Source organism: Saccostrea echinata, unplaced genomic scaffold, assembly GCF_033153115.1.
Source record: "Saccostrea echinata isolate AGI-Se365-2 ecotype Australia unplaced genomic scaffold, CSIRO_AGI_Sech_v1 ptg000030l, whole genome shotgun sequence".
Lineage (NCBI taxonomy): Eukaryota > Metazoa > Mollusca > Bivalvia > Ostreida > Ostreidae > Saccostrea > Saccostrea echinata.
This window is the reverse complement of record NW_026889779.1, coordinates 31,148,914-31,171,730: the sequence shown is the minus strand read 5'-3', so window position 1 is coordinate 31,171,730 and position 22,817 is coordinate 31,148,914. Positions and strand designations below refer to the sequence as shown.

At 34.9% G+C, this 22,817-nt stretch overlaps 3 protein-coding genes and 1 long non-coding RNA gene across 4 annotated transcripts in view; 1 reads left to right on the top strand and 3 right to left on the bottom strand.

Moving 5' to 3' along the window:
* Positions 1–22,817, top strand: part of LOC133197705 (exocyst complex component 2-like) — an 83,065-nt gene that overhangs the window by 43,930 nt on the left and 16,318 nt on the right. The gene's annotated exons all lie outside the window — the stretch shown is intronic.
* On the bottom strand, positions 2,789–3,948 carry LOC133197706 (uncharacterized). The gene is made up of 2 exons (XM_061333869.1): positions 3,840–3,948; positions 2,789–3,636 (listed from the first exon to the last, which is right to left on the bottom strand). The coding sequence occupies exon 2, from the start codon at positions 3,623–3,625 to the stop codon at positions 3,206–3,208; it is 420 nt and encodes a 139-aa protein (XP_061189853.1). The 5' UTR covers positions 3,626–3,636; positions 3,840–3,948; the 3' UTR covers positions 2,789–3,205.
* On the bottom strand, positions 5,924–6,679 carry LOC133196709 (uncharacterized). The gene is made up of 2 exons (XR_009722402.1): positions 6,637–6,679; positions 5,924–6,514 (listed from the first exon to the last, which is right to left on the bottom strand). It is a non-coding gene; the product is annotated as an uncharacterized LOC133196709 (long non-coding RNA).
* Positions 14,089–14,951, bottom strand: LOC133196708 (uncharacterized). Its single transcript, XM_061332567.1, has 2 exons — positions 14,845–14,951; positions 14,089–14,742 (listed from the first exon to the last, which is right to left on the bottom strand). Exon 2 carries the CDS (start codon positions 14,734–14,736, stop codon positions 14,389–14,391), a length of 348 nt encoding a protein of 115 aa, XP_061188551.1. The 5' UTR covers positions 14,737–14,742; positions 14,845–14,951; the 3' UTR covers positions 14,089–14,388.

The window sequence follows — 22,817 nt, the reverse complement described above, 5'->3', positions numbered from 1 at the left end:
TTTTGACCTACATGCACATGTGAAAAGCTGAGTAATCTCTGGTCATTTCCACATCTCTAGAAAGTTTCAGACCTAATTGTTAAACGGTACTCTTAGATATGTGTCAACAACATTGGTAAGAAGATATTTATTTTGACCTTGACCTTTGACCCTTAAGTGAATAAGCTTTTACCCCTGGTCATGTACCAACTCTTTAACAAGATAAGACTGATAGGGAAAGTGGTACTTCATACATAAAGGTCAGTTACTACATCCTCTTGCAACTTTGTTGCAAGGGGAAAAAATTTTGGAGGGAAAACATCAGGTACATCCAAATTTACATTAAGTGGTGATACGCATTGGATAATCCTAACAGGTTTCTCGGTTTGATGGTTTAAGAAATGTGATTCTTTTTGTCGCGAAAATTATTTTGTTTCAGTGGGAGCCCTGCCATATATCAAGTTTTACATTATTAGATGAATTGTAAACAAGAGTTACATGTGAAGTAATGAAAAAAAAAAATCTGATTTACACAATCGCAGCTTTCGAATATTTGTTCCTTTTTTTCAATGATGAATTCTAGTTGGCAGCCATAAAGGGGCATGGAGACAGATTTGAAGTTTATAATGAAATCGGTAATAATAACGAACAGTGATCAATCTAAAAAAAAAACTTACAAACAATAGAAATCTGTGAGAAGGGCATAAAAAACGGACCCCTGGAACTCCAGAGGTGTGACCAAGCATGTAGCACTGACAATTATTGTTAAGCAAAAACGACTGGGGAAAAAATGAGACAAAACAGGAAATAGGTATTCTCACAAAACTCATACTAGTAGGTTGGGGGGGGGGGGGGTAAAATCTAACTCTCGTATTCGTCATATTTTTGAGTACATAACGAGGGAGAGCTCTACCATGTCACAACAAAAAGTTGGGAGGAGGGGGCTTAGGATTGAAAAATTCCACGCAAAATTAACAGTGAGGGGTGATCCCAATGCAATGCCGCCTATATTTTTGTAACGTCGAATGCTATCCTTTATATCAACTAATTCCTGTACGTTTGCGTTTTGTTGAATAATTTGAGCAGCTTTTTTGGAAAATCTCTTGATTAAAAACCTAAAATGTTGATTTGTTACAGATATTTAGCAAAATCACAGCATATCATGTGATAATTTGAAAATGTGACCGAAAATATTCACATAGACTGAGTACATATGCATAATGAAACAAGGATTGTGAGAGTATTGCATTAGCAATACTAGTCCCCTACCGGCAAGTGTAATCTGGTTTACGTTAAAAATTAAAAATGCCACAATTCCGTCAAAAATCATTGAAGCGGAACGAAATGCAAACCTGATCTATAACTAATCAAGGTAAAGTCACATACCAAAAATCAGCTCAATATCTGCAAGCGTTTAGAAAAAAATTGCGGAAAACCCTTAAAAATCGAAAAGGTCGGAATTCCGTCAAAAATCAATGAAGTGGAACGAAATGCAAACATGATCTGTAACTCATCAAGATACACTCACATAAGAAATATCAGCTCAATACCTGCAAGCATTTAGGGAAAAAATGCGGAAAATCAAGTGGGACAGACTGACAGACAGCTAGAGGGACGGACGGACAGACTCAGAGGAAACCTATAGTCCCCTCCGGTTTCACCGGTAGGGGACTAATAACAAAGTACAAATCTAAGTAATTTGAGTGAAATTTTGCCTTCGTATCGTATTTGTTAATCACACTTACATTGGCAAAATCTCAGCTGCAGCAGTTCACTGCGATACTATTGGGGCAGGGACGAATAGGTGTCATTGATTGGGGCAAGTTTTTGATTTTCCATATATTCCAAATCTGAAAAAAGGGCGCTCTGATATGTTATAGTCGATTAAAGGGACTCGTTCTGATCAACAAAGCCTTAAAAACTCAATGTTTGAACATGTAGGAATTTCTCCGGGAGAGTTGTTTTCGTCCAGCTTTGCGTCAAGGTCAGAAATGACCAGACCAAGATATGTGACAAACAAAACCTATCCCTATATTATACATGAGCCGGAAAGTACACCATCTTGAAGTATTTACAGACTCCTGATCGGACACCAGTAAACAGCTTTAAAGCAGACTAGAACAACATGCAGGACCTCAATGTTGCTGGTCAATAGGCATCTAATAACGACGATGTAAAGTTATATTCTTGATATAACCGTCTTATATTCAGCTACATTATTGATATTTCACAAAATAAAGACACCAGCCACCTCAGATTTTTAGCTCTACTGGTCAGATATTTCTTTTAAACAACTTTATTTTTCGGTGTTAAAATCTTTTGATAACGAGCATCTTTTTTTTTTACCTTGAAGGTTTTGTCATATTCTAAATTTACCAGGTGGCAGTAAATGCAAAACCTACAATATTACAACCATCTACACACCAACTATGTTAAATACGCTATACTTTGTCATTTACAATATACGAGGGTTGATCCAAAAGTTATGTCACACCCGCCCTAAAGTCTTTATAATCAAAAATTTTTAACATATAACAAATTACTTTTGAATCAATCCTCGTACAATTGCTTGTTCAGCATATGCAGTACAGATCACTCGATTTTTATTTTTTTTTTATTTAATTTTTGGACACGAAATGTCTCATGCTTCGTTTTGTCAGACTTGGTCTCCGATGTCCTTGACACTGGATTAGAGTTGTTTACAATTTTAACAGACTTGCCGGTATTTCGGTCGGCGACCTAGTTTGCCTTCGGGACTTCCCAGGTGAACACAAGTCGTGTTAACCAAATCAAAGCAACGTCAGGAAACTATTCAACAAATTTAATCGTCAAAAACAGTAAAGTTTTCTTTTACATAATTCGAGATGATAGCACTATGTCGCTAGAAGCACCTAGTAACGTGCAACATGATTCAATGAACAGCAAATTACAAAAAATATAAGACAGTGCAAACATATATGGCAAACAATGAACAAAAACTGAAATCGTGACATACAAAATGCAAAATTCAGGTGCTCGTTGAAAAAAAAATTGCTAACATACCTTATGTACATTTATACACAAACATTTAATTTTAACGTCCATGTGGAATTAAGTCAATATGTTGGACAAATGTTAGAAATGAATACGAGATCGCAGAAATCATGATATCGATGATGATAAACTAATGCCATAAGCATGGACTAGTCCGTTATTTACACCCGTCTAACCGAAAAGAAAGACAATTTTATTGCCATTTTATGTCAAATTCGTTTTTGAAGTACTTTTCTGCAGATGTGGGACGTGTCTTCTCCAAACTGAACGCACGCTGCAAAAATCTGCCCGACGTCGAAGACGGTAGTGAAGATGAGGGGACGGATATTGGACCGAAAGAAGTGGGGGAACCAACGGGGCTGATGGACCCTGTATCAGAGCTCGTGGAATCCGATCTGTATCTCCTGAAGGACGGATTTTGACTGGGCACCTCTACTGGAATTTGTCGGGCTTTCTTTACATCTACTTTCAGTCGGTGCCTGTCTTCTGAGGTCATGTTATACACATCACGTCCAGCTACAACGTTCATTTCTGGTTTGAAGTGAGTGTGCTCCTTCCCCGCCCACTGGAATGTAGTCCTAAAATCCCCCGAGGTCATGTCTGACGATGACATGGTGTCGATCTCTGCAAAGAAAACACACTAAGCTTGAAGTAAATTCTTTGTGATTTTTTTTGTGCATTACAGACCTTCTCCAGTGCATTAAGAAATATGCGATTTTTTAATTAAACCATTCGAACACGAAATTGTTTTTCCCCTTAATATTTACCAATTAAAACAAAGAGACGCCCTATACTACACATAATAAATATGTACATTTCATACTTACAAGAAAGGAATGTATGCTTCTTTGCTCAATATCTGATCAGCTTCGTTCTCGAGTCTTTGCCGCAGTGTTGACAGAAAAGAAAATTCATTCAATTTATAGGAGGGACCCTTGCGTGTGGACCCCGAAAACACGCCACTTCCATGTTATGACTACTCATGTTGGCATAAAGGGAACTCTCGGTGAGAAAAATGCTGGAATGGGACTTGCTTTAATGCATAATAATGGCGTTTGCTCACGATTAAAAACGAATGTTTTGTTGAAAAATTGAAAACTTATAAATGATGTCGTAAATATGTGTTTTATGTTCCCTTGCTCTGCAGAAAAAACACCTGATTTTAAATGTCATCAAGTCTAATCTATAATTTTTACTCTGCCATTCACCGATATTGATGTTACCACGTGGTTTTCCGTTTACTAACAATACCACGTGGTGAAATCGACATTGACCTAGTTACGCCTTTTCTGCACAATTCATTGACTGCATACATGACACGTTTTGTTGATGCAGCTTTCTATTCATCAATGCAATATTTGCATACATTGGGATATTGTCGATGATTTTTTTTCTTATTTCACGTGTATATATACATGCATTTTTTTATGGTTACAGATTACACATGCATGCATGCAACTCGCTCGAAATATTGATGTCATTGGAGAAAATGCTATTTAACTGGTAAGTCGATCAGGGCAAGGAAAGAATTCGTATATTTTTTACATAGAATCTGCTAGAGGCATGTTTTATTACTATAAAGAACAAAAGCCGGCTAAATTTTTCAATGGGGCGACTTAACTACGGAAGCCCAAATGTGGACATTCAGGCTTTATTTTGTGTCAGCCACTGGTATTGGTATGTGGCAGCCGCCCATGCGCGATTCTAGAGGTAGTCGGGAATCCGGACCTGATTTTAAAAGTTATTAGAATTATATAGTAAAGTAACTACCTCGGACCACCACCTCCAGAAAACACGGACATCAAGTAAAATATGGTACGGAGCATCATATATATGCATGCATGTAAAGAAAATAAGGAAAGCAACTTGGTCATCACTCCCTCCCCCTTTTCACGAAATAGTTTTTGGGGAGGGTTGGAAAAGATGGTTAGGATTTTTTTCCAGCTTGAGTACTACAGAAATATATCACAGAAAAAAATCACGGTAGCTCAGTCGGCACTCGGCCGATTCGTACCTCATCTAAGTTTGATGAAGGTGACGGAATCAGCCGAGGTTTGCCGAATGGCTTAGTCGGTAGAGCGCTTGCTCCGTGATCGGAAGGTCGTGTGTTCGAATTACGGCCGCAACTGACCTAAGTCGATAAAAAATAGCTAGCAACTGTTCCTTCGCCAAGAGCTCGGCACTTTGAAGTGAAAGTTGCGGGTCCTTCGGATGAGATCTTAAAAACCGAGGCCCCGTGTTACGGTAGGCGTTGGCATGATAAAGAACCCTCACTGCTCAATGGCCCTGGGTGCCGAGTAATGGTCTAAATCCGAAGCCCTTCACAGGTATATGGTGACGTCTCTAACGAGTGAAAAATTCTCGAATGGGACGTAAAACAACATACAATCAATCAATCGAACAGCCCTTGTTGGGGGGGGGGGGAGCAATGTGCCATCACATAAGTAAAAAAAAAAAAAAGAAATGAAAACCGATAGGATTTAATTGGCGGTTGTCAGATGTAATATCTTACTAACATCTGTTAGTAGACAGGGGAAAAAAATAAGCACAAGATAAGGAATATTAATATTCTTTAGCACCTTTTGGCTGCCGTACTAAATTAACAACGTATGATATTTTAGCATCCCCAAACATAACAATCCTATGTAAAATTTGAAAATATATTTTAAAATTAAATTTGAATTTATATTGATTAATCATGTCTAATTGAAACTTTAAAATCCCTTTTATAAAAGATTCTTCGTGCGCAAGTATGCATCCTTTTTACACAGAAATAATATTCTGGTACAAGTAAGTGTATACATGTCACGTATATTTATCGAAAGGAACCACCGTCTCTTTCACAATGCCCCATTTCTTACCAAAAGGCCAATTGTACATATTCTCTAAACATAACAAACTTAGTACAGTGTATATTGAACATATTTTTAATTCAGACATTATTGTATACTATTCACATACATGTAATTAAAATCACACATAAGTTCATGAAGCTGTCGGCGGTCATGTGACGCACATCATGTGCAACTTGTGGTATGGAGGCGAAATTCGTTTGTAGAGTTTACAATTAATGAGAATGTAAGAGATCAATGGGAAAGATGTACAATCACTCAAAGAGTAATTCTTCTACTGCCATTTGATGTCAAATTCGTGGTAAAGGTGTTTTTCTTTGTGAGAAGTGTCCACTTGAAATGCTTTTGTGAGAAATCCGCCGCCCGTAGAGGAAGGAGAGATTTGTGAGGCAAAGGCGGATCCAAGATGTGGCATGACTGGAGGGGATCCGACCGGTGGGACCTCGCTTTCGGAGCAAACACTGTCTGAGCGCATGCGCACGGGTTGCTGAATGGTGGGGGAGGGAACGTGCGAGTGTGCGTCTTTCCACATCTGTCCTCGCATCCTTCCATTTTTGTGCACGTCTACCCCATTCAGGATGTTTTTCTCCGGGTGGAAATGAGGTTCCTCCCTCATGTACTCCCTGTATTCTCTCTGGTCCATTTTCTTTCTATTTAAAGAAAGAAATAAAAAATATTTTGTAAATGATACTATTATTTGTCATTATTTTGTTTTATTAAACAGTCAAATTAAAATCGATCAAATCAACTATGAAACATGATACATGCTTACGAAAATGTTTTCTGAAGAGGCGCTAGGGATATTTTTCCAAAAGTAAAACGGTACTGCAATCTGGCTGCCAATTTGGTTTGTTATTAAATTCTGGGTCTGTTCTCCTTTTATAGTGGAACTGCTTTGTGTTTGTTTGGTGACCAGCCAAAACCAAACAGGAATTAACAACAATCGATAAAAATAATCGTATATTGATTATAAATAGTTTTTTTTAGATATCTTTCACAGACTAGAATGTCAAAACCTCCCGGTATGTCATGCACGTGAGGAAACGATGAATCAAACTCAATAGATTTTTTTTCTGACTGTTCGGAAATGGTGCCAATAGAACCTTGCTTTCTGTCCTGTATTTCGTCAATTAAACGTCGATTACCTGTAAATGTGCTATTTAAAGAACAGTAAGGACTATAAATAAATATAAATCATCTATTTGGCTTCTTTCCCATCCTTTTGTAGCTTCGATTATATCTTAAATAGGAATATAGGTAAACGTCCTTCTGTTAGGCTTAACCTAATAAAGTACTATTGCAGGCTTTCACCTAAATTAGTTATCATTTCCTAGAGTCAACGACCAAAAATACATAAACTTGTAAACCATCCAATAGCGTCCCAAAGAAAGGGGTTAACTTAATCATTTTTGCCTAGAAAATATAGGAATCAGCAAACCTGCCTGTTTCCTCGCAAAATCTGACAAAAGCGATATTTGTATACATGATAACATTTATCGTAACCAGTTATACAATGGTGCATGTAACAAGTCATTGCTGAAAAGTGGAGATAACGAACAGTATTCAAATTCAAAATCCATTAAAACAATACAAATCGGGAGCAGAGCAAAGACGGACCTCCAAAAGCATCAGAGGTGGGATCAGGTGCCATGGAGGAGTGAGCATCCCCTGCCGACCGGTCACACCCCCGTGCGCTCCTTGTCATGGTCGGGAAATAACGGAAAAATCCGTCGACAATTCAGTGTGTAAATGATGGCCTAACAACTTAGTATAAAAAACGACAGTCAGCATATGACTTAATGATAGATTGTATTTGCTGACAAGGTCATTGTATCGACCATAGAAGTTACGAAATTATGACTTTAAACGACTGTTGATATTCTTGTTTCATCAACTTGTTTGTCAATAACTTACCTCGTTTTAGAAATTGTTCATACGTAGAGCATGCTCTTGCGCATCGAATCAACTGAGAGATATACGACCCATATGCATGTGATAAGGGTATATTGCTGCTTAAGTAAGGGAAGTTGACGATTGAAAAGGTAAAGTCATCACGTTTATCATAAAGCTTTGTTGTTAGAATACCATTAACGTCTTTTTCTAGTAAAATATCCAAATATGAAACAGATGTGTCAGACTCTGTGGTATCTTTTATTTCAAGCTTAAGCTCACTGGGATATATCGTGTCGACATATGAATGAAATAACTATTGTTAATTGATAATACGTCGTCGATATTTCTAAATGTCGAGTTGAAGGCCACTGCAAGATATTTCTTATTCTCATATATATAAGATTTTGAATAAGTTCTGCTTCAAATTAATACAAAAATAGGTCTGCTAACAACGGGGCGCAATTGGTACCCTTGGGTTGGGAATTCCAACAACATTTAATTCATTCTGACAAAGTGTCAGGACCTTCTTTTTCATATCTTTGCATTGAAATGTCATGTTGTAATTTTTGAATTGAACGGGTGGCATTAAATACAAAAATTACAATATGGCAAGTTGTCAATTACAATATGACAGAATTATCAATAATTGGAATATTTTTTGATGAAGAATTTACAATCCCATTTCAAACATTGCAAACAAACATATAAATGCTATTGTACATACCCAACTTTGGCAAAATACATAACAGGAGATACAGGATCAGCGAGGTGTGTTTTTGTAACCCAGTATAAAAGAGACAACTCGCGTCCAACTTGATGCGTGAGCTTGAGCTGTTATATGAAAAATTGACTTAGGCTGAAGTTGATATTTAAAAAAAAATGCTGGAGTTTAATGACAATATCTATATGTGTATGTACTAGATAGTCTTTGGAAACAGGTCATCCAACAGCCTGTTGGAATTCCCATGGACACAAATGCCATACCGTACTTCATTGGTGGACATGTTTTTGTATTACAAAGCATATACGGTCCCCTGGAAATTACAGAGGTGGGATCAGGGTCCCCTTTTACAAAAGAACTCACGACTAAGACCAAAAACTTAAGCTGAATGTAAAATCTTACAAAATTATCAATTCTGTTTAAAAAACTAGCTTGAGTAAAAATATCTCTTAGAAACTCTTTGAAAATACTTCCATTTTCAAATTAATGTAAAGAAGGAAGTTATTCACAAAACTACATTTTGGTCTTTGTCGTAAGTTCTTTTGTATAACGGGGCCCAGATGTCTAGAAGTAGTAAGCCTCATCTAACGACCAGTCACACCCGCTTGAGCCCTCTGTATTGTAAAACGGGGCCCAGATGCCTAGAAGTAGTAAGCATCGTCTAACGACCAGTGACACCCGCCTTGAGCCCTCTGTATCGTAAAACGGGGCCCAGATGCCTAGAAGTAGTAAGCATCGTCTGCCGACCAGTTACACCCCGCCTTGAGCCCTCTGTATTGTAAAACGGGGCCCAGGTGTCTACAAGTAGTAAGCATCGTCTACCGACCAGTGACACCCGCCTTGAGCCCTCTGTATTGTAAACGGAGTAAGCTGTTGTCGTAATTAGAATAAAACAATGGCCTAACTAAAGATATAAAACATGATTGTGGAATGACTTGGTCTCCAAAGACTACATAGATGTTGTCAGTAAGGAACTCCAACACTTTTTTCAAGGATCAGATCCTTGTGTAGCGATCTTTGTGAGCGGATCAAAGGATCTCATTTTAATCAGATTGACACATGTTTAATATCAACGTCAGAGTAACTGTGTATAGAATCAGAATCATATGGCTTATAACAAATAATTTTGTAGATGACCAATCACAAATGTAAAAGTATCCTAGTTCTATTTTGATTAAAGGAGAGTTGTCTATGACGCCGAAAAGCTTTATCTTTAATTTATAGTGAGGAATAGATTTTGATGTTGAAATGTCTTACTTCTTGATGATATTAATTTTGGAAAAGATTTTTTGAATCCAATTCTTAAAGTCCTTTGAAGTGTTTAAGATTCTACAATTGTTTCACACTACTTCTTGAATATGTTGTGGCACAGTGCATCTGAAGTTCCTCAAAACGGTTAATATTTTTGTGAGAAGTAAAGATAGAAGTTTGGTAAAGCATTTTCTAGACCCTGAAATGGATCTTCATAATGATTTTTATGAAGCTTTGGTATCTAGTATAGGTACGATAAATCAAATTCATTTTCCTTGACTGGAACGTGGTTTTGAAGAATTTAATTCTTTGAAAGGGAACAATGAGTAAAAGTTGGATAGTCAGATGTGAAGCTAAAACCAAATTCTTCTAAAATGCAGCTGTAATAAGATGCCACACAAACAAAGACATATGTTACAAGCCTTGTCAGCTGGAATCACAACAGGTTGTTCATGTCTTTCCAAGTTTTTTTTTATCACTTCCAGTTTACTGAAAACGAAAGGATAGATGGTATATATGCCGTTTTAATTGGCAAATACAATTATTCAATAAACTTTCAAAACACTTTAAAATCCATTCTGACAAAGTGTCGAGGTCTTTCCCCTCATAGTTAGCCCAGTTATATGGTGTACTCCTCGACGGAATTCATAATAGAAATGAAGTTTTGTCGCCTTTTCTAATTTTATGTCCGTGGGGTCAGAGTGAGGAGAGGGTCTAAAGACACTCCCTGTATTGCAATCTAAGGTCATAAACTCGAATCAAAGAGACAATGAGACTGTTTGTCTCGATGAGATAAGTATACTGAGATAATTTAATATTCATGCTACACTAAAATGAATAAATTGGAGGGAAGGGGGGTAAAGTCAGAAAACTACTGATGATACACATGTTTAAAATGGTTTTTTTTAGTTGAAATTTTGTCTCGTGATGTTTGGGGGAGGGGGTGTTTTTATTTCTGTTTATTTGATTTTTCTTCGATTGTACCCACATTTTTCTCCATAAACAAGCAATTATATTTTTATGGCCTAATATCACAAACAACCTTTTAAGCTTCTTTATTTCGTAACCCCCCTTCTCTCTCTCTCTCTCTCTCTCTCTCTCTCTCTCTCTCTCTCGGGATGTTTGTACATGTAAATACATGTATTTAGAGTCTAAAGCGGCCCCTGAAAACCAATGTTTGTTGTTCCTCCCTTACTTGAAAATCATTTGAGTAGTCAAAATTGATTATAAGTCTTTTTGATTAATCGAAAAATGAAAATTAGTTGGAAAAAATGATGATTAACAGAAAAAATGATAGTTTATCTTGGATGAAGGATCATCTGAGGATTACTGAGGTGCGTTTTTAAAAAGACAAAGAGAAACAACTGCAACTTAATGTTCTAGAGAAAGATGGTTATTTTTCCCATCAAAAAAACGTAATTAATACTAGTAATGCGCAGAAAAAAGGCATACTTTTTCAAGTATGGCGTTATGAAATGAATCTAAATACACTGAAATTCGAATCTAAAGGCATTATAACGCGAAAAAGGCATAATTATATAAAGGGCATAATAAAACTTAGAGAAAAGCGTACTTAATTATGCCTTTAATAAAGCAAATTGAAGTCTTTTCTTGTGCGAAAACGCTTTGATTCGCGTTAATAGACCTTTTGATTTATGTTATAACACCTTTTTGATTCGCGTTATGACGCCTGTTTACTTTGCCTGATGACGCCTTTTTGTGTGCTTTACTCCTTTTTATGCCCTCGAAAAAGAAGTTTAGGTTGGGTGTATATTAGAGTCAGCATGTCCGACTGTCTGTCCGTGAAGCTGTCCGCCTGTCTGTAGACATGATTTTGTTGGGACATTTTCTTAGAAACTACTGCTTAGATTTATCTGAAAATTTGTATTCCTTATTCACCATATAAAGATGTGCATCTGGTATTTTCATCATGATCGGATAATTTTTCTTTATTTTACAGGCCTTTTTTTCGTTTCTATGGACGTTGTCATTTTTTTTTTTAGATTTTATTTCTATAACTTAAGTACTTTAAGGCCTAAAACATCAAACTTTGTCAGCTGTTCCACCTTGGGAAGACGGTGTGTTGCACGTTTAAATTAGGTTACCGTAACCTTTAATTAAGATGATATAACCAAATATGGCAAAATATGTCGGGCTAACAACTGGAAAATTATTTGGCTGAGATTCATCAAACTTGGTCAGTAAATGCATCTTTGGTAGAAGGTGACTTATGTCGCACCCTACATTAAGGTAACTTTTGTAATGAGTAATATCAAAAAGGCGAAATAAGGCAAAGTGAAAGGCGTTAAGTACTGTGCCCTTTGTAAATATAACGCGGTGTTTGGTACAGGGCTCATTAAAGCTTATTGCAATCATGCATACACTTTGCTTACTAGATGTCCAGGTTTAATTAAAAATTTCAAATGTACACTGCGTATGAATTCTCAAAATACACAGGTATGATAACCAACGTAGCACTACAGCGAACACAGCGAAAATACAACCCAAAATGAAATTCATATTAAGTTTGTTTGAGAAATAAAAACTCAATTTGAAAAATATGCAAAGAGTGTGTCTGCTAGATTGAAGTTTTACCAAGGAAGAAAGATTTTCAAAGATATAATATATTTCCAATTAGTAAAATAGTTTGTCTGCTTGGTATCCAAGAGGGGAAAATATTTTTAAACGTGTGTTTCATTTTCAATATATGACCCGCTTAGCCTCACCCTTGACCCGAATTCTGAACTCAAGGATCATTTTTTTCCACATCCTTTGATATTTAATGTAGTCTACGGAGACTAGGTCTTCCAACAAACTGTTGAAATTCCAATGGGCACTTTTCCAATTGCGATTTTTTAAAATAACCGACCTGTTTTTATATTCTTATGACGCAGAATTTATTCAAAAACTTCTACATGAGAAGAATAACACACTTGCTGTGGCCTTCACCTCGACATTTAGATATCGACGACGCATTATCAATTAACAATAGTGATTTCCATTCATATGTCGACTCGATATATCCCAGTGAACTTGAAATTAAAGACACCACAGAGTTTGCCACATCTGTTTCATATTTGGATGTTTTACTGATTATAGGTAATAAGGGCAACTAACAACTAAATTATATGACAAACGAGATTACTTCAGCTTTTCTATCGTCAACTTTCCTTATGTAGCAATATTCTGTTACCACCTGCATATTCAGTTTACATCTTCCAACTTATTCAATACTCAAGAGCATGTTCCGAGTACGATCAATATTTAAACCAAGGGAGACTACTGACAGATTCATTGAAAGCTGATGTTAAGGGATTTCAACAACTTCATTTAAAGTCAGCATCTCGTAAATTCTATGGTCGTTATAATGACCTTGTTAGCAAATTTAACCTGTCCTTGGGTTGTATTTTGGCTGACGTGTTTCATACTAATTGTTAGTCCTTTGTTTTTATACAGGATTTGACTACGAAATGTTCTGTCTATCTGATCAAGACAGGGCCCATGGCGGATGTGACGGTCAACATGGGATGCTTACTCCTCCTCTGCACCTGATTCCACCTCTGGAATTTCCAGGGGTCCGTATTTTATGCCCCCTTCACTGATTTTATTGTTAATAGATTTAATTTAGATCGATCACTGTTCGGGCAAAATGCTTTTGTCGACCCATCGAACCTTAATGTTTGGTTCTTGGGTCCGACAAAATGTCTGGTACCCTTGATCCCAAATGATAAATGTATTATGTGCTTACGTCTCCCATCTTTTCAGACGTCCGTTTTGGTTCTTTTCATAATTTGTGTTGTTTAAATGGACTTCCGAAAATGACAACTGTGCGTTAGCTTAACATTTCATATTATATATATATATATAGAGAGAGAGAGAGAGAGAGAGAGAGAGAAATGCATTCTATGTATAATCTATAAACATAATCTTAAAATCAAAAGGTAAAAATCAACTTTTCTTGAAAATTGCATCTTAGGTAGATCATCATGTTAAGTTCAGCTATGTCAAGTAATCGAACTTTCAGATTCATTCTCAAGCTCCGGTGCAAATTCTTGGGAATGAATTGCTTCAGTAATTCCCAGCACTCTTGGCTTCATATATGCAGAACATTTCTTACACTGAATACTTTATAGTATTATACAGTTCAAGACGCTTTGAAAATATCTGAGATATTGATTCCTGGACGAGTACCCAATTTAAGTAAGTTCAATTAAAAGTTGAATTCTTGTCCGTTTACTCCGCTCGTCTGTACGATCGAATCAATCATAATCTTGTTTCAGTCAGACATTCTGTCGTCCATTATTGATTAGATCCAACGTTAACATTTGTTTCTTTTCGATGTTAATAACTTGACCAACGTTTTTATTGTAAATTTATTCAAAAATAAAGTGTACAAAATATTTCTAAATACATGTAAATCTTAAAGACAAAGATAATACAATTGAGTAGTTAAAAATGTAAAAATGACACAAAGGTTCCCCTATGAGCTAACGATTGTTTATATGCAATTTCAGATCTCCAATAAGTCATAAAGTTATTACATATGGAATACTTGCCAAGTTAAAGGGGAAATATTCATGATATTGCACATACTGGGGCGACTTAAAAATACGGACTAAGTGAGATCGTTGACGACAAATGGAAACATAAAACCAGCACCTACTGCCATTTGAAATCAAGTTCATGTTTCAGATGCTCCCCTGTGGTATGTTTCTTGTCCACTTGGAACGCTTTGGACAGAATTCCTCCAGAGAATGAAGATGACAATGGGGATCCAGAACTTGTTGAGGGGGATCCAACAATTGGAGAGGTAGGCTCGCCCTCAGACCCCATGCTAAATGACCTTATTCTCAGTGGTGGTGGAACTGGGGTTGTCTTGTGCTCCAGATCGTGTTTGATTTCATGTCGAATTCGTCCGTTCTTGTAAACGTCTACTCCACTGATGACGTTTTTCTCGGGGTGGAAATGTGGCATATCCACGTAGTTTCTCAACTCTCTCCTGTCCATGTTTTACTGAAAACATTTAGATAAGCCATTGTTCACAATATGCACGTTAAAAATATCAATATTTTGAAAGTATGTGAATAGTTTTAATTTAGGTGAACACTAACTTACCTTTGAAGAAGTTAAATTCTGATCACAAAGGCTGCTTCGAAGATTTATGAAGTCTAATTCTGCCTGCTTCTATTAAGTTCGATCGCGTGTTTCAAAGAAGCAAGGCCAGTCTAAGGCTTTATAAAGCTTTTCAATGAGTCACGTGGTATTGTTTACAAACAGTGCAAGCACTTTCCTTGACCTGGTTTACTTGGGAAACTGATAATAAACACGTAAGCACTTCTTTTGTTTGTTATAGTTTATATGAGTACAATGGTGAATCCTAGTAAATAAAAGACAAAATTAATCATTTGTTGCATTGGATAGGTTTCATGTATGTTTTGCATGACATTGTCATTTAATAAATATATCTTTTTAAACATTTTGATGTTGCCAGTATCCACTACATAACCCAAGATTCGTCAAAAAATGGACAGTGGAAATTAAATTCTTCGTAATTTAAAGATTTTCTGTCTTTTGATCTAGAAAACCTTTGTACAATGCATGACCTTATGATGAACCCGGCTAAGTTGATGTTGTGAACTCTGAAGTGCACCAGCTGGTCTTGTCAACACAAAAAGCAACCTTTTGCACATGCAATGTGCTAAAGAGGAAAATCAACTAAAAAACTGTAAATACACAAACATTTTGAATAATATCTCTATTTATGTACATTAATATAATATCTGTTTAACTGCAGAATTCAAAAATACACATGAATTGATTACAAGACTGTACTGTTCAAGGCCACACAACAATTTATACAAACGTCGTGCTACTAAAGTTTAAATGAAAACAAAATATTTGAAGACCTGAATGAACAGAATTGGAGGAATATGAAGCGAGTGCAATGGTCTACGAAGAATTTCAAAATCAACAATTTATATGGAATGTTCTATACCAACTATTGAATCACGTTTGTTTATCGTACCACTGACTTGAACAAACATAATTATTTCAGAAAGTTGTTTATTTGATGACATAATTCGTCTGGATGAAGTCAAATTTTAATCAAATAAACAATATCGGCAGGATCTTCAAATCAATATACACACACATGCAGACATTAATGTATTGGGGAGGGGGTACATAGTAATTATACTTGTACAGTAACATCGATGTAATTGAAACAGGTTTTCTCCCATCGCCAATCAGGAAAAAATCAGTTATAAATGCTACTGTAGGCATGTTTACAAGATCGGAAAATTATATCTGACCTCATTTTTTATGCAATTACATGTAAAGACAAAACAATCAAGATTTACCAATCAACCGTCATGACCTTGTTCTTATTCCAAAGAGAGACAATATCAATTAGATATTGCTTTTCCCTCCAGAGAACGAGGAATTTATTTTAAACCTAAGATCAGTAAGCTAAATTTATGTACATTTATTTTTGTAGAACTTAAATACGTCTCCCAATAAAGATATAAAGAAGATGAAATAAGAGGTACAAAAGCTCATTCGACATTCCCTGTGCGATCTTAATTAATTCTAAAGAATAGAGGCCACTCTTTTGACTCTTTGGATTTTTTTTCTTTGTAAATTCTAGAAATCACAGATCTTACATGTACATGTGCATTTCCAGGGGCTTCTGTCAAGGATTCCCGTTTTTGGATATGAACAATGACTGGGAGATCTCAGTCACAGTAAACTGAATGTACATTTGTTATCACTCTGTCTCATCCCCTTCTCCTCCCATAATGCTCCACCTCCCTTTCCTCCTATTTTCCCCCCTTCTTTTAATCCCCTCCCCTTTTACCGTCCCCCTTTCACCATTTTTGATAAGTACTTATGAACGACCTCTAAGGAAACCAGCAGTCTCACACTTACATAGTCCTCTATTTTTATAAGTTATTTAAGAAAATGCAGCAACAATTGTTCTTAGTTTGTGCCATATACATTTCAAAACTGTGTAATATATTTAAACATAAGTTAATATTAGCAAACATTTATTATTATATTTTTTTACATGTACATTGTCTTACTTATAAGTAATTTCCTTTGGTCGAACACTTTATAAATTTCCTTCTTTTAAACAATTCATTAGAATGATTCTGATGAATTGTTAGAATTAATACATGTATCAGGCTTCAATGAAAAGAAATGTGATATCATTCAAATTTAATATTGTGCATTTTGAAAGTTAAACACGAGTTTTCGCTGATACTTACCGGTACTTGATGTCAACATAAATTTTTCTGCAAATGATAAAACTTACCATGCATATCCATGTTTAACTTTAAATCACTGTTCATGAATCAGGTGAGAGAAGTGGTAGGCTATATGAGGTTTGATTGAGATCTTAACCTAAAACAAAGTATAATTTTTTTGCATAGAAATTTTTATTTAAAATTAAAGAGTACAAAATACTGCGGATTATGCCTGTAATGCGATTACATCTAAATTGAATAAATAACTGCAAAAATAAAAGAAGGTAAACACCTCATTAAAAACAAGGAGCAGGGAGAACATAAATTCTTGTGGAGAGACCAAAAGATACAATTTCTAGATCGTTGACCTCGATGACGTACATAATGACTATTGCTATAGAAATTCTACCTACTCCTTAGATGTGTTTCACCAGTTGTACGTCCTTGTATTTGAAGTTCCGTCTAATAGATAGAATTGAAAGAACATGAAAATTCTATACCAAAGCTTTGCAAAAACCATCAAAAATCAACAATTTATATCAAAGGTTCTATCCTAGTTACTGAATCATGATTGTCTATCGTGCTATTGACTTGAGCAAACATTATTATTCAGTTGTTTATTTGCTGATCAAAGTTGTCTAAATGAAGTCAAATCTTTTAATCAAATAACCAATATAGACAGAATCTTCAGATCAATACTCACACAGACTGGGGAGGGGGCATAGATTAAGTACACGTTTTAGGTCGTGCATAGTACCTTTACAGTAAAAGCATAATTGATACATGTTTTCTGTATTCGACAATCAAGAAAAAATAAAACACTTATAAATGCTTATATAAGCATGACCAGGAAATTAAATCTGACCTAATTTTCAGAGGACAAAAACAATCCACAATAACAAATCAGCCATCGTGACTTTATTCATATTCCAAAGAGAGACAGTATCAATTAGATTGATATTACTTTTTTCCCTGGAGAACTTGAAATTTGTTATATAAGCTTAAGATTAGGGATGGCAACGAATATTCGAACATTCGAATATTCATTCGATGAGTTGATATTCGAATATGAATTTAAGATTCGAATATTCGGTGTTTTTCAGATTTCATAAAAAGAAGTACTGTGATTAATAAATTTTGATTAGAACAGTGCTGGAGTTGTCCCTGTTTAATTTACTAGCGATCAATTTCTTTCACTACTTTCTTATCTTATAAATCTACTAAAAGTCATGTATTTTGTTTTGAGTAGGGTGTTAAAGAATTGTACAAAAATGCTTTATGTATAATACAAAACATACTTTCATAGCTTTTATTAGTTAGATACGATCGGATCTAGAATCGAGGACAAAAATGAAATCTTAGAATGTCTAAAAGGCGTAAAGAGTATACTTATCAAAATAAAATTAATTGATCATTGAATGAAAGTCCGATAGAATTAATCTGTAATTAATATTGTAAAGGGCTTAATTTAAGAATAAATGTGTAAATTCCTTGATTATCTCGGGTTGTACATAATCCTGAATTTTATATTCATTATCGGGAAATTAGTTAATTACCTAGGAAAATTGTCTATGGAAATATTAGTTTACATTGTATCAAAGATTATAATTATATCTCTTATCAGGCAGATAATTGTAATTTATTACACGTATTGGAATCTGAACAGAATACCGTTACGACTATCTTGCCTTTTGTAAGACGACTGGTTCCTCAGTTGGAGCTACTATAAATATACGTTTCATTTGTTAAAATTATACTTTTCTACATTTAAATCAATTATTTATTTGAAACATTGAGAAATATCAATTGGAATTTCTTATTGTACACCTACAAAAGTCCTCATACAATTTTACTTCCAATATAAGTATACCTACGCTAAACCTTTCATGAGAGTAGGATCATGGTACATATATTTAAAATAAAACAGATTTATTTATTTTATCGAACATTCGAATATATTCGAATACTTTCATTGAATATTCGAATATGAATTATTGACAAAATTGACATCCCTACTTAAGATCATATGTTTTCAGAACTAAAATCTATGCACATATTTTTTTGTAAAACTGAATTCGTTCCCAGTACAAACTAGAAAGTAACATGAACTCATTAGGCATCACCAAAACGATCATTGTTTCAAAAACAGAGGCCTCATGCATTTCTTTTTTAATCTTTCGATTTTTACTGTAAATTCTGAAAGTACAAAGATTTTTACAATTCTAACAAATATGCATTAAAGATTATATCAAATTTGTCAAAGATTCACACTTTTGGTTCTGAATGACTGGAATATCCCCAAGAACAATTAAAAGTAACTTAAATGTATTAACAACGTCTCCATCCTCTTCTTTTCATCTCCCCTTTCTTCCCCCTTTTCCCTCGTTCTCTACCCCCTTCTCTTCACCCCCTCCCCTTTTACTCATATTTGATGAGTAATTATTGAAGGTTTTTAAAAAATCCAGTAGAGTCATGTTTATTTGTTCCTCTATTATTATAAATTATTTAGCTAAAACGTCAACAATTATTACGAGCTACCACATACATTTTCAAATCAAAACAAGTTAGTATCAGCAAAATTTTACATGAACTATTTATGCTGATTTTCTTTGGTATTCAATGTATAACGACCATATTTTGTATCTAATAAATGAACTGTCCTATATTTGTAATAATGGTATCATTTTGAAGGTGTTGTGAAATAAAAATACTCCACCAAAGAAATTTACAAAATTTTGATTATTGTCAAATTAATTGAACCTTGAATTTTACATTGAAGTCTATGGGCAATGCATGTGTTATTTAGATATTGTAAAAAAAAAATTTTGAATTTTATAAAAAGCGCTTGGTGAAAATATGCATACACTCTCTCTTTATTAAAATATGAAATAAAATTAATCATTTACCACAGATATTTTGACGAAATTAAAATTTCTTCTTTGCACCAAGGGCAGATAACTCTTCAGAAACTTTCAAAGTGCAAAATGACCAGCGTCTTATATGAAATCAGTCATGTGAATTTGGTTTATTTCTCTTTCATCGTTTTCTAGCAGTGCATTTTTAACTAGTTTAAAATGATTCAAAATTGTTCAAAATCCCTTCATTATACATTGAATACCTTAATTTATGAATATTGTACCATTCTGTTAAACTAAAACTTTACAATATTAGAGTTAGTAATAAATCAGGTTACAATGAAAAAGATACTTACATGATATTCAAAATTTACTATTGTGTAAGCGAAATGCGAATTTTTGCCGATACTTACTTGAAGTGAACAAAAGTCATGCATTTTGTACAAATAATAGAATCATATAATTTTATACATCCTTATGTTTAATTCTAAAATATTTTTTTCTTCCTTTTTTCTTCACTCCAATAATTTCCTCCAAATGATTCAACATAAATCAGATGAAAGAGGCGGTAGGCCATACTGAGATTTGATTTGAGTTCTTCGCATTAAACCAAGTAGATCATTCTTTGCATAGAAATTTTATTTTTAAATTAAAGTGTACTTAATACTGCTGATTTTTTTTTAAATACAATGTATGTGTACCAGTATATTAATAAGAATAATAGAAGGTAAATAGCATTAAAAACAAGGAACTGGACAAACATTCATTTGGAGTGACCAACGATACAATGGCTTTAGATCATTAACCTCCGAGTCTTAATTAATGTCTATTGCCAAAGAAAGTCTAGCTTCTCCTTGAAATCTCACCAGTCGCATGCGTCCTATCTCTTTCAACTTCAATCTGTCGAATAGATAGAATTGAGGGAATGTGTTCTATACCAATGCTTCACACAAGACTTTCTAAATTTAAAAATTTATATCCCGTCTCTTGAATCCCGCTTGTGTATCGTGCCATTGACATGAGCAAGCTTAATTATGTCAGAAAGTTGTTTTTATTTGATGACCAACGTTGTCTGCATGAAGTCAAATATTTAATCAAATTAACACTATATTCAGGGTCTTCAGAACAATACTCATATATAGTCAAATGAATAATGTTTTGGGTAGTAGGGGGTAGTAATTTCATGTTTTAGGTCATGGTACTTTTACAGTAAACTCGATATACGAGGGGTGATCAAAAAGTTCGCGAACTAATTGAATTACTTTCTTAAAAGAAATAAAATGAGGTTTCGGTGTTTATTTTTTTTTAAAGTAGTCCTCTCCGATTTTGTTGCACGTCTGCCATTGGTCTGCCCACGCGCGAATCACGTGATCCAAGCAGTCACGTGACATGCTCCGTAGCAGTCTGTTCACAGAAGCTGAGAAATTTTTCCGAGTCTTATATTTCTTACCATGCAAGTTTTTTTTTTTATTACAAAAACAGTCCATCTGTCAGAAATGGCCAAATCTCCGCAATATGATGGGTGAATAAGGATATCCCTTCCCACAATTAGTATGGTGACCCATCACAACCCGAGTCCTCTGTCTCGGGAGCGTCGTTCATCCAATGTGGATAAAGAATGGGCGCCTTCTTTTTTTCATATCTCATATGTTTAATGTCTAAAGTAAACGATATTTTAGGGATTTAATGATTATATTATTGTTGAGATATTCAACCATTTTTCTAATTATAACTTGACGAGGTTTCATAAATTGCTCAACTAAGGACACATCTTTTCCCCGGCTTGCTTTCGCTGGGCAACAGAACAAACATCATTTTAACCATCTCCCTGCCTTTACTTAAACAATGAATCCAATTAATGATTGAACTTCTGATAAGTCTTCTTTCTTCATAAACCTTGTACAAATTATCATATTCTATTGCAAAGGAATTTCCAAGATATACGTTAAACTTTACAGCCGTTCGTTGCTCGATTACGACTGAGTCAACCATTTTTTGTCACAAGTGACCTACATATTGACGTCTTTTTCACATTGTGACGTCACAAACACGGAGCAAAACATTATTAAACATCTGTTATTTATAGAACATGTGTATGACTATTCAATATGTGTGCAAAATTTCACTCTGATCTGAATTGTGGTTTTCTAAATATAGAGATAGTTCCCGAACTTTTTGATCACCCCTCGTAATGTCATCGTCAATCAGGAACAAACCAGTTATAAAATGCTACTACTAAGCATATTTACAAAATTAGTTAATTATATCTGACCTAATTTTCATTTGATTAGGACAAAACAATCAGCAATTTAACAATTCAGCCATCGTGAATTTGTTCAAATTCCAAAGAGAGACAAGACAATCAGAGATGATGGTATTCTTTCCCCAGAGAACTTGGAATTTTTTACAGGCTTATTGATTTATGATAAGATCGTTTGTTTCCAAACTAAAATTTGTGCACATATATTTTTGTAGAGCTTCGTCTCTTTTAAACAAAGATTTTAAAAATGAAGAACTAAATGGCACACAACCATTTGATTCTGAAGGGGAGTGGCAGATTTTGGAAATGAATATTCGTTCTTGAGAGTGTTGAAAAATAATCTGCAGGTTCTGAACTGGCAATGAAATAAATAATCTGTCCTTGTCTGCTGCCACGATCCCACTCCACCCCACCCCACAAAATCGAGGTTTGGAGGTCTTCCTTTTATATTTGCTTGTCAAACTTTCTCAAGTGAAAAAAAATATTAATATTCTGTCCTTAATCTTCTCGAAAATAATATGTCCTTGACTGGCATGAAAATAAGTAATCGGATTAAAAGAAAAGATAAGAAAAACCCAGCTCCCTATCCTTCCTCAGAATAAAATGGTCGCCCCTTTAGACATTTGCAGTACGAGCTTTATTTCAAGGAATAAAGGCCACCGTTTTCCATTCTTTCGTCTGTCTGGAACTTTAATATAAATGTCTCTATCCCATTCTCGTCCCATT

Coding starts and splice junctions, on each gene's coding strand:
- LOC133197706 (XM_061333869.1), bottom strand. CDS start 3,625: ATGTCATCGTCAGACATGACCTCGGGGGATTTTAGGACTACATTCCAG.
- LOC133196708 (XM_061332567.1), bottom strand. CDS start 14,736: ATGGACAGGAGAGAGTTGAGAAACTACGTGGATATGCCACATTTCCAC.